The sequence below is a fragment of the Macaca mulatta genome, chromosome 20, assembly GCF_049350105.2.
Source record: "Macaca mulatta isolate MMU2019108-1 chromosome 20, T2T-MMU8v2.0, whole genome shotgun sequence".
Classification (NCBI taxonomy): domain Eukaryota; kingdom Metazoa; phylum Chordata; class Mammalia; order Primates; family Cercopithecidae; genus Macaca; species Macaca mulatta.
Genome location: NC_133425.1, coordinates 47985605 through 48001386, shown reverse-complemented (window position 1 = coordinate 48001386; position 15782 = coordinate 47985605). Strand labels below are relative to the sequence as shown.

Genomic DNA, 15782 nt, shown 5'->3' with positions numbered 1-15782 from the left:
TTTTCCTCCCTGAAGAGTTGGTTGTTAAACATTTACCAGCACATCCTGGATTTAATCTTAGATCACATTCTCTTTCAGGCTCAGACAGGTTCCTTTACCACAGTCCATGATGACCTATAGGTCTCTGACTTTTCATTCATGTATTCATTCATTCAGCAAATATTTATTGATCAACTCCCATGCTATTTATACCATGTCTAAAGTGGGCAGTCCCTACTCTTTCCCAGCTAATTATTTTCAGGCAGGAATGTGGGCCTACCATTGCTAGATGTTATTTTTTTAAGAGACACGAGTAATTCAGATTTTTATGTAGAAATTGTCCAATTTTTAAATGTGAACAACAAATTAAAACTTTTTAAAACTACTGCCTGGGTCAAAGTAAACACATCTTTAAGTTACCTTTAGGGCTGGGTGCAGTGGCTTATGCCTGTAATTCCAGCACTTTGGGAGGCCAAGATGGGAGGATTGCTTGAGCCCAAGAATTCGAGATCAACCTGAACAACAAGGTGAGACCCCATCTCTACAAAAAAGGAAAAGAAAATAAATTAGCCGGGTGGAGTGCCGTGTGCTTGTAGTCCCAGCTACTCAGGGGGCTGAGGTGGGGGAGCATTGCTTGAGCCAGGGAGGTTGAGGCTGCAGCGAGCTGAGATCGTGCCACTGCACTCTAGCCTGTATGACAGAGTGAGACTCTGTCTCAAAAAATAAAAAAATTAAAATTAAAAAAGAAAATTAAATTTGCCATGGGGTCCAACAGTTTGTGACCTCTGTTCTAATCCTAACAAAAGTAGGTGACATCAAGGCCTTAGCCTCTCCACTCCTTCAGTCCCACCAGTTGTGCTACAGTTCAGCCACCTGGAAACCCAGGCACACACCTAGTACTCCACCCTCTGCCCTATGTCTGTCGTGTAAGTAGTGAGTTTTAGATGTGTGTTTAAAACAATGTCCTCTGCTTAAAGGCCTTGTAGGGGTCCCCAGCAATGCTCACTTCTCAGCCTCCCATTCCACTCTCTCCTGTATTCTTTCCATTAGGCTGCTCTGGCCTTCTTTCAGTTTCTTGACCATCCCACGTTGCCTTCTGCCACAGGGTCTTTGCACTTGCCACTCTTTTCCTGGAACATTGCACTTTTCTCTTGTGAATGTAAGACAAGAGACTACTTTCTGAAACAATCTTCATTGTCCTAGACCAGATCATGTCCCGCTAATTTATCTTGTTATTATTGTGCTTTGCTCTATTGTAGCATTGCAGTGGCAATGAGCATGTAATTCATAGATCTCTTTCTGATGGACGGCCCCAGCTGCTGTACTCCAAATCCATCACCACATGTCTGCAGAGACCACACTTCCCAATGGCTGTTCCCAGCTTATAGCTAAGCCCAGCAGGAAAACTAAGCCAGTTCCACCCTTGAAAAAGCGGGACTCTTCTGATGGGGAATTGTGCCTTTGCCAGAACTTCCTTAGGATGACACTGAATCTAAGACCACCCATCCACCCATCCTCCTCTCTCTTCTTCACAGAGCTGCTTCCCTGTCTGATGGCTTTCCTGGCCTTCTCCAGCCTCCCCCCACCATTTTCTTTCTTTTTTTTTTTCCGTTTATTTATTTATTTTTTGAGACAGGGTCTCGGTCTGTTGGCCAGGCTGGAGTGCAGTGGCGTGATCATGACTCACTGTAGCCTCGAACTCCTTGGCTCAAGCGATTCTCCCACTTCAGCCTCCCAGTAGCTGCGACGACAGGCATGCGGCACCATAGTTGGCTAATTTTTAATGTTTTTTTTGTAGAGATGGGGTTTTGCTGTGTTTCCCAAGCTCGTCTTGAACTCCTGGACTCAAGCAGCCTACCTACCTCAGTCTCCCAAAGTGCTGGGATTACACGCGTGAGCCATTGTGCTTGACCTCCAATTTTCACTCACAGGCATTTTCCCCAATAAATCCCTTACCTGTTTATTCCCGTCTTAGTGTGCGTCACGGAGGACCTGAACTAACACAAGTATCTATTATGGTGGTAAATTTATGTTTATATATGTAATTTTTTTAAGTGACTAGTTTTTATTCCTTGATCTCATTCCTCAAAGCAAACCTCTTTTTGATCTTTTTTAAATTAAACAACTCAAAGCATTTAGTTTTATACATATATACACAATCATATATGTGCGATTATTTGACAAATGCTTACCTCCCAGACTAGATATGAGGGCAGAGACCAGATTGAGCATATGTTTGTCTTTGGTTTATCATTAAATCCCAAGACCTCCACCGGGGCGGAGCTCCCACACTGTGAGCTCCCACAGTGGGTGCTCATGAACATTTGTTAATTTCACAGTGATTGAAACAATTAAAAATATAATGCATTATAAAAAATGGAAGGTATGCTTAAATGTAATGTATGTTTGTCCCAACTGGAGGCTTTATAGTTATTTTTCAACATGGGAAACTGAAATTGGGCATAACCTTGCGGAAGAAGGTAACTATAAGGCAAATGTGGTCAGTCACAATAGTCCATGTTGTAATATAGGGACTTAGAATTGGATTACATTTCAGTGTGCTTGTAGGGTGGACCTCCGGTTTCTCCTTACCTAAGCCATAATAGTTTAGTAATGGAGAATACACTAAAAAGTGTCAATTCAAATACTGATCAAGATTGAGCAAGTGAGGTAGTAGGCAGTGAAAGCAGCTGACATCGTTTTGAGACCTGACTTGCTTGAAGTGGGCTAGCTCCGGATCTTGGGCAAGTCACTTTGCCTCTTCTGATTCAGATATTTCCATCTGTACCATGAGAGGAGTGGCCTGAGACTCTGAGGCACTTCTAGCTTGGATTCTAAGTGGAGAGGGGAAAGAGGTTGGGGAGGAGGGACCTCTCTCTTGCTCCTTACCGTGTTCCCAGTACCTACCTTGGTGCCTGAATTTTAGGAGGCACTCAAGAAATCTTGCCTGAACGAATGAATGAAAACCTTAATGGAGAATACCTCCTCTTTCGCCTGGGTACACGCTGTTTCAGGGCCCCAATCTGTGCTAGCAGGGGAGGCAGGAAGCAGCTGTTTACCTTTGAGGGAGCGGCTGGGTGATCTGCCTGTGTAAACAGCCATTTACCCAGGTGTCAAGAGGAGCAACTGAAAGAGAACACACATTTATTCCTTTCCTCATGGTAATGATCCAGAAATCCTGGCTTGTCTCTGCATTTTTCCGGGCACTGCTGCAGTGGGAGCCTGGCCTTTTTCTAAAGCAGCCCCAGGCCAAGCCACGATCCCCATTACTACTCTCCCACACCTACCCCAAGTCACCTCTCTAGTCACCCTTCTAGTCACCTTTTTGCCCTTCAGGACAAAAATCAGTATCTGAAGTTACCTTTTAATTGAATGTTTTGGCCTGCCTGTTGTCTGTACCCTTTCCCTACAATGTAAACACCTTGAGAATAAATCGCCTTGTTCGATGCCCTGCCCCCACACCTGGAAGAGTGTCTGGTACTTGGTGGGGCTGCTCAATCAATGGACATTGACTGATGGACAGGTGAGGCTTGTGTCAAGCCTGGTTTAGTGCAGTCCCCGACCTGAAAGGGTGCCTGAAATTCCCATTACTAAAGTCACCTCTTGGGTTAAGTCTGCATTCTTCACTCAATCACAGCACACCACTTTTAGCTTTGTCATATTTCCTACTTTTACTTACTTATTTCCTTAATTCATCTTCCCTATTTAAATAAGTGTATTTAAAATGCAAATTGTATGTCATGGCTATGAACAGAAACTGACTGCACTTTCCATAAGTAGAAAGTAACCATGAAAATAAATACAACAATCACAAACTGTAGTGGCAAGAGGATGATGGACGGAACTCTATTTCAACATATTCTTTATCTTGTAATACTAGGTATTTTATCGTAAGTATTTACAAGCATTATTTTGATATAGGGTTCATAGACTTCACCAGATGTCCAAAGGAGTTCATAGCATTTTCCTTAAGAACACCAGAGTAGAGATACCAAGATATTGACTACCAAGCTTGAGATCTTTCTCTATTTAAAAAAAAAAAAATTATCAAATAGCCTTAGGATGCTATAAAAGACATGTTAGCACCAAGCTGAGATTTCCTCTATGACACAATCAGAAGGACTAAAAGGAAACAGAAAAGGGGCCAGGTATCTCACACCTATAACTCCAGCACTTTGGGAGGCCAAGGTAGGAGGATCACTTGAGGCCAGGAGTTTAAGACTAGCTTGGACAACATAGTGAGAGCCTGTCTTTACAAAATTTTTCTTAGAAACTTAGTTGGATATGATAGTGCATGCCTGTAGTCCCAGCTACTCAAGAGGTTGAGGCAGGAGGATCACTTGAGCCCAGGAGTTTGAGGCTGCAGTGAGCTATGATTGCACTACTGCACTACAGTCTGGACAACAGAGTGAGGACCTTCTCTTAAAAAGAAAAACAGAAAAGAGAGTGACTTTCTCCATGTAACTTAGTGCCTGTGGGCTCCATTAAATCATCTCAAGGTACCTGAGGTGACTTAATGGAGCTCTCAGACAATAAGACTTAATAGGGTGTTCTGAAACTCCAATTGCCCGTACATTACTTAGGGTTAAAATTGCAAATATATTAGTACCATTATTTTGTATTATCAGTTCATATCATTAAATATTTGTTGAGGGAGTATTATATACACAGCTCATGTGCCAAGTTCATGTATTAAGTATCTCTTGAGTAATGTGAGTGGAGAATGACCACGTAATCACGGTTATTTTAAAGTCTATGTCTAGTAACTCCAATATCCAGACACTCTTAGGGTCCGCCCCTCTCATCTATTTCTTCAATCATGTGGTCTTGTCTCCTTAAATGACTGGTAGTTTGAAATTAGATGCCAGATGTGTACATAAGATTAAGATAATTTGAGCCTCTTGGTAATTTTATTTTCTTTCAAAGAAGATTCATTTTTATTTTTAGTAAATGGTTAGCATAGAGGCAGATCACCTAATCCAATCAGGGATAATGTTTAATCAAAGCTAGACTTTGTTCTTTGTGAGGGTTGGTCTATTTCTGGTTCACCCCTACATTCTAGGGTACAGCCCTTGGTGGATGTCAACTAAAACCTTAGGATGCTTATCACGGACTCTTTTCCTTATAGGGCTCTGAATTCTAATTTTTTCCCTTAGTATGATAAGACTGCAAGAAGCCTAGCTCAGCTTCTCTGCTCTCAGCTACTACTTGTGAATCAGCTAAAGACCTTGAGAGCAAAGCAGACTGAATGTTGAGCACACCTCTTTGTACTTCCCTTTTCTCAAAAATATTAGCCCCTCAAGTCCTTGCTGACATGGTAGCTCTTTAATGCCTTCAAACCAAATCAATCGAATATTTTGTCAGACTTTTCAAGTTGCTCTTGGCTAATGGATTGTTCTGCAACAAACAAGTCTATCATTACAGCCTGCAGGCCATATTATTACATGGCAAAAGCAAATTACAAAAGAATATGTAGGGCATGATCCTATATTCATTAAAATAAAAATATTGATAATTTTTTAAGAAAATGCTTAGGAATGTAATCTGAAAGAAGAGTCACCTAATCATTTACATTGGTTATGTAGTATTTCATTTCACTTTCTATGCTACATATTTTTTTGTAATGTTTGGACTCCAGTTTTTAATAAAGATGTGTTTCATAATAAGAAGAAATTCATAAGGTCATTTCCAAAAGATGAAAGAAATAAAAAAGGCATAACAAAATAGCTGGAAAGTGAGCTTACCCTTATCTCTGTTTCCTGATTTGGGAAAGCCGAGCTTACAGAATATCCAGCAATATAGGGAAAGGTATGGTACCCCGGTTAGACTTATGCTATTAATTATGGTAGCCTTCCCTTACAGTATCAAGGGGCCTCTTGGTTCAAGGATTTTCAAGGTTGATGAATTAACTGTGGTGACTCCAAATTATTTACTGGGTCATTTAAACTACTTGATCTGCAAACAAAAGGGAAACTGAAATTATAAAAATCTTCTAACCCTAGGAAAACATTTACTTAGCCAAACTAACTTTAGCATGCGACTAATTAAAAACAAATTCCTTGGGCGGGAGGGGGCGCTCCCAAGATGGTCGAATAGGAACAGCTCCAGTCTCCAGCTCCCAGCATGAGTGACACAGAAGACGGGGGATTTCTGCATTTTCAACTGAGGTACCGGGTTCATCTCACTGGGGCGTGTCAGACAATTGGCGCTGGTCTGCGGGTGCAGCCTGATCAGAGAGAGCTGAAGCAGGGCGAGGCATCACCTCACCTGGGGAGCGCAAGGGGGAAGGGAATTCCTTTTTCTAGCCAAAGGAAATTGAGACACACAACACCAGGAAAATCGGGTAACTCCCACCATAATACTGTGCTTTACCAAGGGTCTTAGCAAACGGCACATCAGGAGATTATATCCCACACCTGGCCCAGAGGGTCCCCCGCCCACAGAGCCTCCCTCATTGCTAGCACAGCAGTCTGAGATCTAACTGCAAGGCAGCAGCCAGGCTGGGGGAGGGGGGCGCACCATTGCTGAGGCTTAAGTAGGTACACAAAGCCACAGGGAAGCTCGAATTGGGTGGAGCACACCACAGCTCAAGGAGGCTGGCCTGTCTCTGTAGACTCCTCCTCTGGACACAGGGCATAGTGAAACAAAAAGCAGTAGAAACCTCGGCAGAGGTAAGTGCCCCTGTATGACAGCTTTGAAGAGAGCAGTGGTTCTCCCAGCATGGAGGTTGAGATCTGAGAATGGACAGACTGCCTGCTCAAGTGGGTCCCTGATCCCTGAGTAGCCTAACTGGGAGACATCCCCCACTAGGTGCAGACTGACACCTCACACCACACACAGTGGGGTACACCCCTGAGACGAAGCTTCCAGAGCAAGAAATCGCTGTTCAGCAATATTCTATCTTCTGCAGCCTCCACTGCTGACACCCAGGCAAACAGGGTCTGGAGTGGACCTCAAGCAAACTCCAACAGACCTACAGCTGAGGGTCCTGACTCTTAGAAGGAAAACTAACAAACAGAAAGGGCACCCACACTGAAACCCCATCAGTATGTCACCATTATCAAAGACCAAAGGCAGATAAAACCACAAAGATGGGGAAAAAGCAGTGCAGAAAAGCTGGAAATTCAAAAAATCAGAGCGCATCTCCCCCTCCAAAGGAATGCAGCTCATTGCCAGCAACGGAACAAAGCTGGACAGAGAATGACTTTGACGAGTTGAGAGAAGAAGGATTCAGTTGATCAAACTTCTCAGAGCTAAAGGAGGAACTACGTAACCAGCGCAAAGAAACTAAAAACCTTGAAAAAACAATGGATGAATGGATAACTAGAATAATTAGTGCAGAGAAGACCTTAAAAGAACTTATAGATATGAAAGCCATAACACGAGAACTATGTGACAAATGCACAAGCTTCAGTAACTGACTAGATCAACTGGAAGAAAGAGTATCAGTGATTGAAGATCAAATGAATGAAATGAAGAGAGAAGAGAAGTGTAGAGAAAAAAGAGTAAAGAGAAATGAACAAAGCCTCCAAGAAATATGGGATTATGTGAAAAGACCAAATCTACGTCTGATTGGTGTGCCTGAAAGTGATGGGGAAAATGGAACCAAGTTGGAAAACACTCTGCAAGATATCATCCAGGAGAACTTCCCCAACCTAGTAAGGCAGGCCAACATTCAAATTCAGGAAATACAGAGAACGCCACAAAGATACTTCTCAAGAAGAGCAACTCCAAGACACATAATTGGTAGATTCACCAAAGTTGAAATGAAGGGAAAAATGCTAAGGGCAGCCAGAGAAAGCTTGGGTTACACACAAAGGGAAGCCCATCAGACTAACAGCAGATCTCTCAGCAGAAACGCTCCAAGCCAGAAGAGAGTGGGGGCCAATATTCAAAATTCTTAAAGAAAAGAGTTTTCAACCCAGAATTTCATATCCAGCCAAACTAAGTTTCATAAGTGAAGGAGAAATAAAATCCTTTACAGATAAGCAAATGCTTAGAGATTGTGTCACCACCAGGCCTGCCCTACAAGAGATCCTGAAGGAAGCACTAAACATAGAAAGGAACAACAGGTACCAGCCATTACAAAAGCATGTCAAAATGTAAAGTCCATCGATGCTAGGAAGAAACTGCATCAACTAGTGAGCAAAATAACCAGCTAATATCATAATGACAGGATCAAGTTCACACATAACAATATTAACCTTAAATGTAAATGGACTAAATGGTCCAATTAAAAGACACAGACTGGTAAATTGGATAGAGTCAAGACCCATCAGTTTGCTGTATTCAGGAGACCCATCTCACATGCAGAGACACACATAGGCTCAAAATGAAGGGATGGAGGAAGATCTACTAACCAAATGGAAAACAACAAAAAAGCAGGGTTGCAATCCTAGTCTCTGATAAAACGGACTTTAAACCATCAAAGATCAAAAGAGACAAAGAAGGCCATTACATAATGGTAAAGGGATCAATTCATCAGGAAGAGCTAACTATCCTAAATATATATGCACCCAATATAGGAGCACCCAGATTCATAAAGCAAGTCCTTAGAGACTTACAAAGAGACTTAGACTCCCATACAATAATAATGGGAGACTTTAACACCCCACTGTCAACATTAGACAGATCAATGAGACAGAAAGTTAACAAGGATATCCAGGAATTGAACTCAACTCTGCAGCAAGCAGACCTAATAGACATCTACAGAACTCTCCACCCCAAATCAACAGAATATACATTCTTCTCAGCACCACATCACACTTATTCCAAAATTGGCCACATACTTGGAAGTAAAGCACTCCTCAGCAAATGTACAAGAACAGAAATTGTAACAAACTGTCTCTCAGACCACAGTGCAATCAAACTAGAACTCAGGACTAAGAAACTCAATCAAAACCGCTCAACTACATGGAAACTGAACAACCTGCTCCTGAATGACTACTGGGTACACAATGAAATGAAGGCAGAAATAAAGATGTTCTTTGAAACCAATGAGAACAAAGATACAACATACCAGAATCTCTGGGACACATTTAAAGCAGTGTGTAGAGGGAAATTTATAGCACTAAATGCCCACAAGAGAAAGCTGGAAAGATCTACAATTGACACCCTAACATCACAATTAAAAGAACTAGAGAAACAAGAGCAAACACATTCAAAAGCTAGCAGAAGGCAAGAAATAACTAAGATCAGAGCAGAACTGAAGGAGATAGAGACACAAAAACCCTCCAAAAAATCAATGAATCCAGGAGCTGGTTTTTTGAAAAGATCAACAAAATTGATAGACCGCTAGCAAGATTAATAAAGAAGAAAAGAGAGAAGAATCAAATAGATGCAATAAAAAAATGATAAAGGGGATATCACCACCAACCTCACAGAAATACAAAGTACCATCAGAGAATACTATAAACACCTCTACGCAAATAAACTAGAAAATCTAGAAGAAATGGATAATTTCCTGGACACTTACACTCTCCCAAGACTAAACCAGGGAGAAGTTGAATCCCTGAATAGACCAATAGCAGATTCTGAAATTGAGGCAATAATTAATAGCCTACCAACCAAAAAAAGTCCAGGACCAGATGGATTCACAGCTGAATTCTACCAGAGGTACAAGGAGGACTTGGTACCATTCCTTCTGAAACTATTCCAATTAATAGAACAAGAGGGAATCCTCCCTAACTCATTTTATGAGGCCAATATCATCCTGATACCAAAGCCTGACAGAGACACAACAAAAAAGAGAATTTTAGACCAGTATCCCTGATGAACATCGATGCAAAAATCCTCAATAAAATACTGGCAAACCAAATCCAGCAGCACATCAAAAAGCTTATCCACCATGATCAAGTGGGCTTCATCCCTGGGATGCAAGGCTGGTTCAACATACACAAATCAATAAATGTAATCCAGCATATAAACAGAACCAAAGACAAAAATCACATGATTATCTCAATAGATGCAGAAAAGGCCTTTGACAAAATTCAACAGCCTTTCATGCTAAAAACTCTGAATAAATTCGGTATTGATGGAACGTATCTCAAAATAATAAGAGCTATTTATGACAAACCCACAGCCAATATCATACTGAATGGCCAAAAACTGGAAGCATTCCCTTTGAAAACTGGCACAGGACAGGGATGCCCTCTCACCACTCCTATTCAACATAGTGCTGGAAGTTCTGGCTAGGGCAATCAGGCAACAGAAAGAAATAATTTCAGTTAGGAAAAGAAGTCAAATTGTCCCTGTTTGCAGATGACATGATTGTATGTTTAGAAAACCCCATTGTCTCAGCCCAAAATCTCCTTAAGCTGATAAGCAACTTCAGCAAAGTCTCAGGATACAAAATTAATGTGCAAAAATCACAAGCATTCTTATACACCAGTAACAGACCAACAGAGAGCCAAATCATGAATGAACTCCCATTCACAATAGCTTCAAAGAGAATGAAATACCTAGGAATCCAACTTACAAGGGATGTAAAGGACCTCTTCAAGGAGAACTACAAACCTCTGCTCAGTGAAATAAAAGAGGACACAAACAAATGGAAGAAAATACCATGCTCATGGATAGGAAGAATCAAAATTGTGAAAATGGCCATACTACCCAAGGTAATTTATAGATTCAATGCCATCCCCATTAAGCTACCAATGACTTTCTTCACAGAATTGGAAAAAACTGCTTTAAAGTTCATATGGAACCAAAAAAGACCCTGCATTGCCAAGACAATCCTAAGCCAAAAGAACAAAGCTGGAGGCATCATGCTACCTGACTTCAAACTATACTACAAGGTTACAGTAACCAAAACACCATGGTACTGGTACCAAAACAGAGATATAGACCAATGGAACAGAACAGAGTCCTCAGAAATAATACTACACATCTACAGCCATCTGAGCTTTGACAAACCTGACAAAAACAAGAATGGGGAAAGGATTCCCTATTTAATAAATGGTGCTGGGAAAATTGGCTAGCCATAAGTAGAAAGCTGAAACTGGATCCTTTCCTTACTCCTTATACGAAAATTAATTCAAGATGGATTAGAGACTTAAATGTTAGACCTAAAACCATAAAAACCCTAGAAGAAAACCTAGGTAGTACCATTCAGGACATAGGCATGGGCAAGGACTTCATGTCTAAAACACCAAAAGCAATGGCAACAAAAGCCAAAATTGACAAATGGGATGTAATTAAACTAAAGAGCTTCTGCACAGCAAAAGAAACTACCATCAGAGTGAACAGGCAACCTACAGAATGGGAGAACATTTTTGCAATCTACTCATCTGACAAAGGGCTAATATCCAGAACCTATAAAGAACTCAATCAAATTTAGAAGAAACAAACAAACAACCCCATCAAAAAGTGGGCAAAGGATATGAACAGATACTTCTCAAAAGAAGACATTCATACAGCCAACAGACACATGAAAAAATGCTCATCATCCCTGGCCATCAGAGAAATGCAAATCAAAACCATAATGAGATACCATCTCATACCAGTAAGAATGGCAATCATTAAAAAATCAGGAAACAACAGGTGCTGGAGAGTATGTGGAGAAATAGGAACACTTTTACACTGTTGATGGGACTGTAAACTAGTTCAACCATTGTGGAAAACAGTGTGGCGATTTCTCAAGGATGTAGAACTAGAAATACCATTTGACCCAGCCATCCCACTACTGGGAATATACCCAAAGGATTATAAGTCATGCTGCTATAAAGACACATGCACACGTATGTTTATTGCAGCACTATTCACAACAGCAAAGACTTGGAATCAACCCAAATGTCCATCAGTGACAGAGTGGATTAAGAAAATGTGGTATATATACACCATGGAATACTATGCAGCCATAAAAAAGGATGAGTTCGTGTCCTTTGTAGGGACATGGATGCAGCTGGAAAGCATCATTCTCAGCAAACTATTGCAAGAACAGAAAACCAAATACCGTACGTTCTCACTCATAGGTGGGAATTGAACAATGAGATCACTTGGACAGAGGAAGTGGATCATCACACACCGGGTCCTATTGTGGGGAAAGGGGTGAGGGATAGCATTAGGGAATACACCTAATGTAAATGACGAGTTAATGGGTGCAGCACACCAACATGGCACATGTATACATATGTAACAAACCTGCACGTTGTGCACATGTACCCTAGAACTTAAAGTATAATAATAATAATAAAAAAGGACTTCCTTCTTGGAAAGAGAGACAAATATCCACAGAGTGCTATGATTTATTTAAGAGTTCATTTTGAAAACTCCATTCCATCACTTTGCAAGTGAACACTGAAATCCAAATTTGGAAATTAATATTTATGTGAGCTAATTTTTATCTTACTGATTCTACCCAGATTTGTAGCCCTTTAAGATGATTTTGAGTCTGAATCTCATTTCTAACTATCTTAACTAATGTTTCCATCATTTTGCTAACTGAGAGTTCAGTAGGTATATTTTCTATGTCCTAATCTGTTTATTAAAATATTGAGAACATTAGAAATGAATCAGAACCGAGAGCAAGATAAAGTGGGACTTTACTAAAGATGTCCACCAGCCTGTCAGTAATGAATCAACACCTTTGTGTATGACAGTTTCATCTGCTTCAAATCCATTTGACTACACTATAATTGTATCCACATTACCCTCTTCCACTAGAGTTGCTAAAGAATTTATTCCCATTCAAGTCCTCTGGGTGAGCTAACTTAGCCACAGATCACAAGAGGCAGCCCTTGTGTACCCCCTGACCCATGCCCCTGGTCACAGCCTATTGGACCAAGGGTAGGCACTTGATGCAAACTGGGCCAATCAGATTCTCTATCTCAAGAATTTCGCAAAGAGGTAAGGAGCCTGAGTTTGCTAGCTGGGGGTAGCCAAACGTAAGTGTCATGTGACTTAGGGGCTGAAGCTACCATCATCTGGCACTCGTGATGAACTTTGTATAAGCAGAGAGGTGAGGAGAAAGAAAAAACCAAAGCAAGCATGCTGAGAGAAATATAAATTTGAAGCCATGAAGAGGGAAAAATATGAAGAGAACAGCTGCCTATTGGCTTCCCAGTTCTCTGGATGTTTGACTTTGATAATGTACACTTGGATTCTGTGAAGCTTTTTTTCTGAAATTTTAAAATAAACTCCTTTTTTTTTTTTTTTTTTTTTTTTTTTTGCTTGAGCAAATGTTATAGGCTGAACTGTGTCCCCGACAAAATTCATATTTCGGCTGGGTGTGGTGGCTCACGCCTGTAATCCCAGCACTTTGGGAGGCCGAGGTGGGCAGATCACTTGAGGTCAGGAGTTCGAGGCCAGCTTGGTCAACATGGTGAAATCCGTCTCTACTAAAAATACAAAAATTAGCCAGGCATGGTGGCATGCGCCTGTAATCCCAGCTACTCGGGAGGCTGAGGCAGGAGAATTGCTTAAACATAGGAGGCAGAGGTTGCAGTGAGCCAAGATCACACAGCTGCACTCCAGCCTGGGTGACAGAGAGAGACTCCATCTAAAAAAAAAAACTGGAGATAGAGCCTTTAAAGAGGTGGTTAGGTTAAAATGAGGCCCTTAGTGTGGGCCCTAATCCAATCTGTCTTGTGACCTTATGAGAGAGGAAGAGACACCAGAGATGTGCACTCACAGAGGGAAGGTCATGTGAGGACATAGCGAGAAGGTGGCCGTCTGTAAGCCAAGAAGAGAGGCCTCAGGAGAATCTAAACCTGCTGCAACTTGATCTGGGACTTCCAGCCTTCATAACCGTGAGAATATGAATTTCTGTTATGAAAGCCACCCGGCCTATAGTATTTTGTTGTGGGTACCCTAGTGGACTCATATAGCATGTCTAAGAGGGTTTCACTGCTTTCCATTGCACGTAACAGAAAACTAGGACTCAATTGGATTAAAAGATAAGATTATGAGTTATTTCACATAACTAGAAATCAGGACAGAAGGAGCTCCAGGGTTAGTTAATCAGTGACTCCTGACATCGTCAAGGATCTATGTTCTTTCCGTGTTTCTGCCCCTCCATTCTCATCTCAGTGTGTCAGCTCTGACCCCGGGCTAGAGATCCTTTCATGCTGATAAGCTGGCTGCAACATTTCAAGACATGACACTGTCCAGAAGAAGTTATTATATATTTTCTGAGGGTTTCTTTTTAAAAGCATGGAAACCCTTCTTAGAAGCCCTCTTATACTCTTTTCCACATCTTATCAACCAGAAATGCATCAGAGTTCATGACTACAGTAATCATTGACAGTGAAAATAGGGCCATCATAAAGGATCCTCCCTGGATAAATATGGTCCCAAGGAGAAGGGCAGAACTTAAATAAAATAGAGGTAGGGTTAAGGAAAAAAAAAAGGGAATGAATTTGGAGTACGTAACCAACAGGGTCTCCCTGGTTTCTTTTACCATTTCTCCCTAGACAGCAATTCTCTGCAAGATTGTCATGGGAGATTTTGACAAATGTGTTACTGAAATGGTAACACCCTTTTTAATGTCACTCCTCTGATCTATCAATTTAATATATACCAACAACAAGTACAAAATAAATTTGGATTTTCATAAATTTGCATAACTTAAACTTTTTGTATGCATTATGTCTTTTGCTACAAATAACAATTTTACAGAATGGGAAACTGAGGCTCAGAGACTTGAAATGATTTGCCTAAGAACACATGATGTTTGTCCCTAGAACAATGAATATAGTGACCAGGGGGCACAGGCCAGTAGTGATAGGTTAAATTGGATTAGAGCAATAAATTAGTAAAATTGTAGGGATCTAGGTGAGATTATGAGGGCCTTGAATGTCAGAGGAAGGAGTTTTAAATTTATTAAATATGTAATAAAGTCTTGATCTGAAGAGTGATCTGATGAAATGATATATCAGAAAGATTGATCAACCACTGGTTTCTAAAAGCAGTTAATAAGTGGTTTAAACAAATGATAGAGTCCAGACTCAATTTGAGATTTATTCATTTTCCTCTAATCAAAATTTATTAAGCATATATTATGTGGGAGGTCCTGTATTCAGCAGTAGGGATAAGAGGATGTGCAAGACAGGTACGGTCACTTTCCTTGTATCAGTTAAAGTCAGAAGGATCTGTATTAATCAGGATAGGTTGGGCTACGCTGCTGTAACAAATAGACACTGGATATCTTGTAGTGCAATACCATCAAGACATGGTTTGGCTCAAGTGAATTCTGAGGCATGAATTGTCTTCTTACACCTGGTGCATGTGTCTTCCCAGGACACCACAGTAGGTCAAGAAAGATATGGAGGAAGAATACCAATTCTTAATTGCCTCAGCTGTTCCTCACCTAACAGCAGGAAAAACTGAGAAACACATAGTGGGGAGCATTATATATTTGGTTAGAAGTAACTGCCTCTGTCACAAAATTTTATAATAAATACCTTAGTTAACGATCTGTCTCTTTTTTATTCACTTATAAAGTTGTATTATGCAAGGAGTAGTTATATAAACATCATTTTAATTGCAACTTCTGCTTGAGGAGAAAAAACATCATATTAACCTTGCTTTCAGACTGTGTATATAAGGAGAAGATAAAGAATAACAAGTCAATACTAAAGAAAGGTGACATTTTAATTTCTTTGCCCTGCAGTGATGCAGTAGAAAGACCTTACTTTGCATCACAGTTCTATGTGCTGCTTTTGTGTCTTTAAGCAAGTCATTCAACCTCGGTGAGCCTCCTTCAGCTTAACAAAGACAATAATACTTATTTAACCCAGAGAGGCATCAGGAGGATCAAAATTTAAAATATAGATCTATGCAAATGTCTACATGCCACCACAACT

At 40.7% G+C, this 15782-nt stretch overlaps 1 protein-coding gene across 2 annotated transcripts in view; it reads left to right on the top strand.

Moving 5' to 3' along the window:
• The window catches only part of LOC114674469 (uncharacterized), a 68137-nt gene that overhangs the window by 48787 nt on the left and 3568 nt on the right, over positions 1 to 15782 (top strand). Inside the window, exon 3 of one of the 2 annotated variants that reach the window (XM_077986034.1) lies at positions 2401 to 2459. The exons of the other annotated variant lie outside the window; for it this stretch is intronic. Within the exon in view, the coding sequence (XP_077842160.1) occupies positions 2401 to 2459 (59 nt within the window). The remainder of the gene's footprint in view (positions 1 to 2400; positions 2460 to 15782) is intronic. 2 annotated transcript variants of the gene reach the window in all.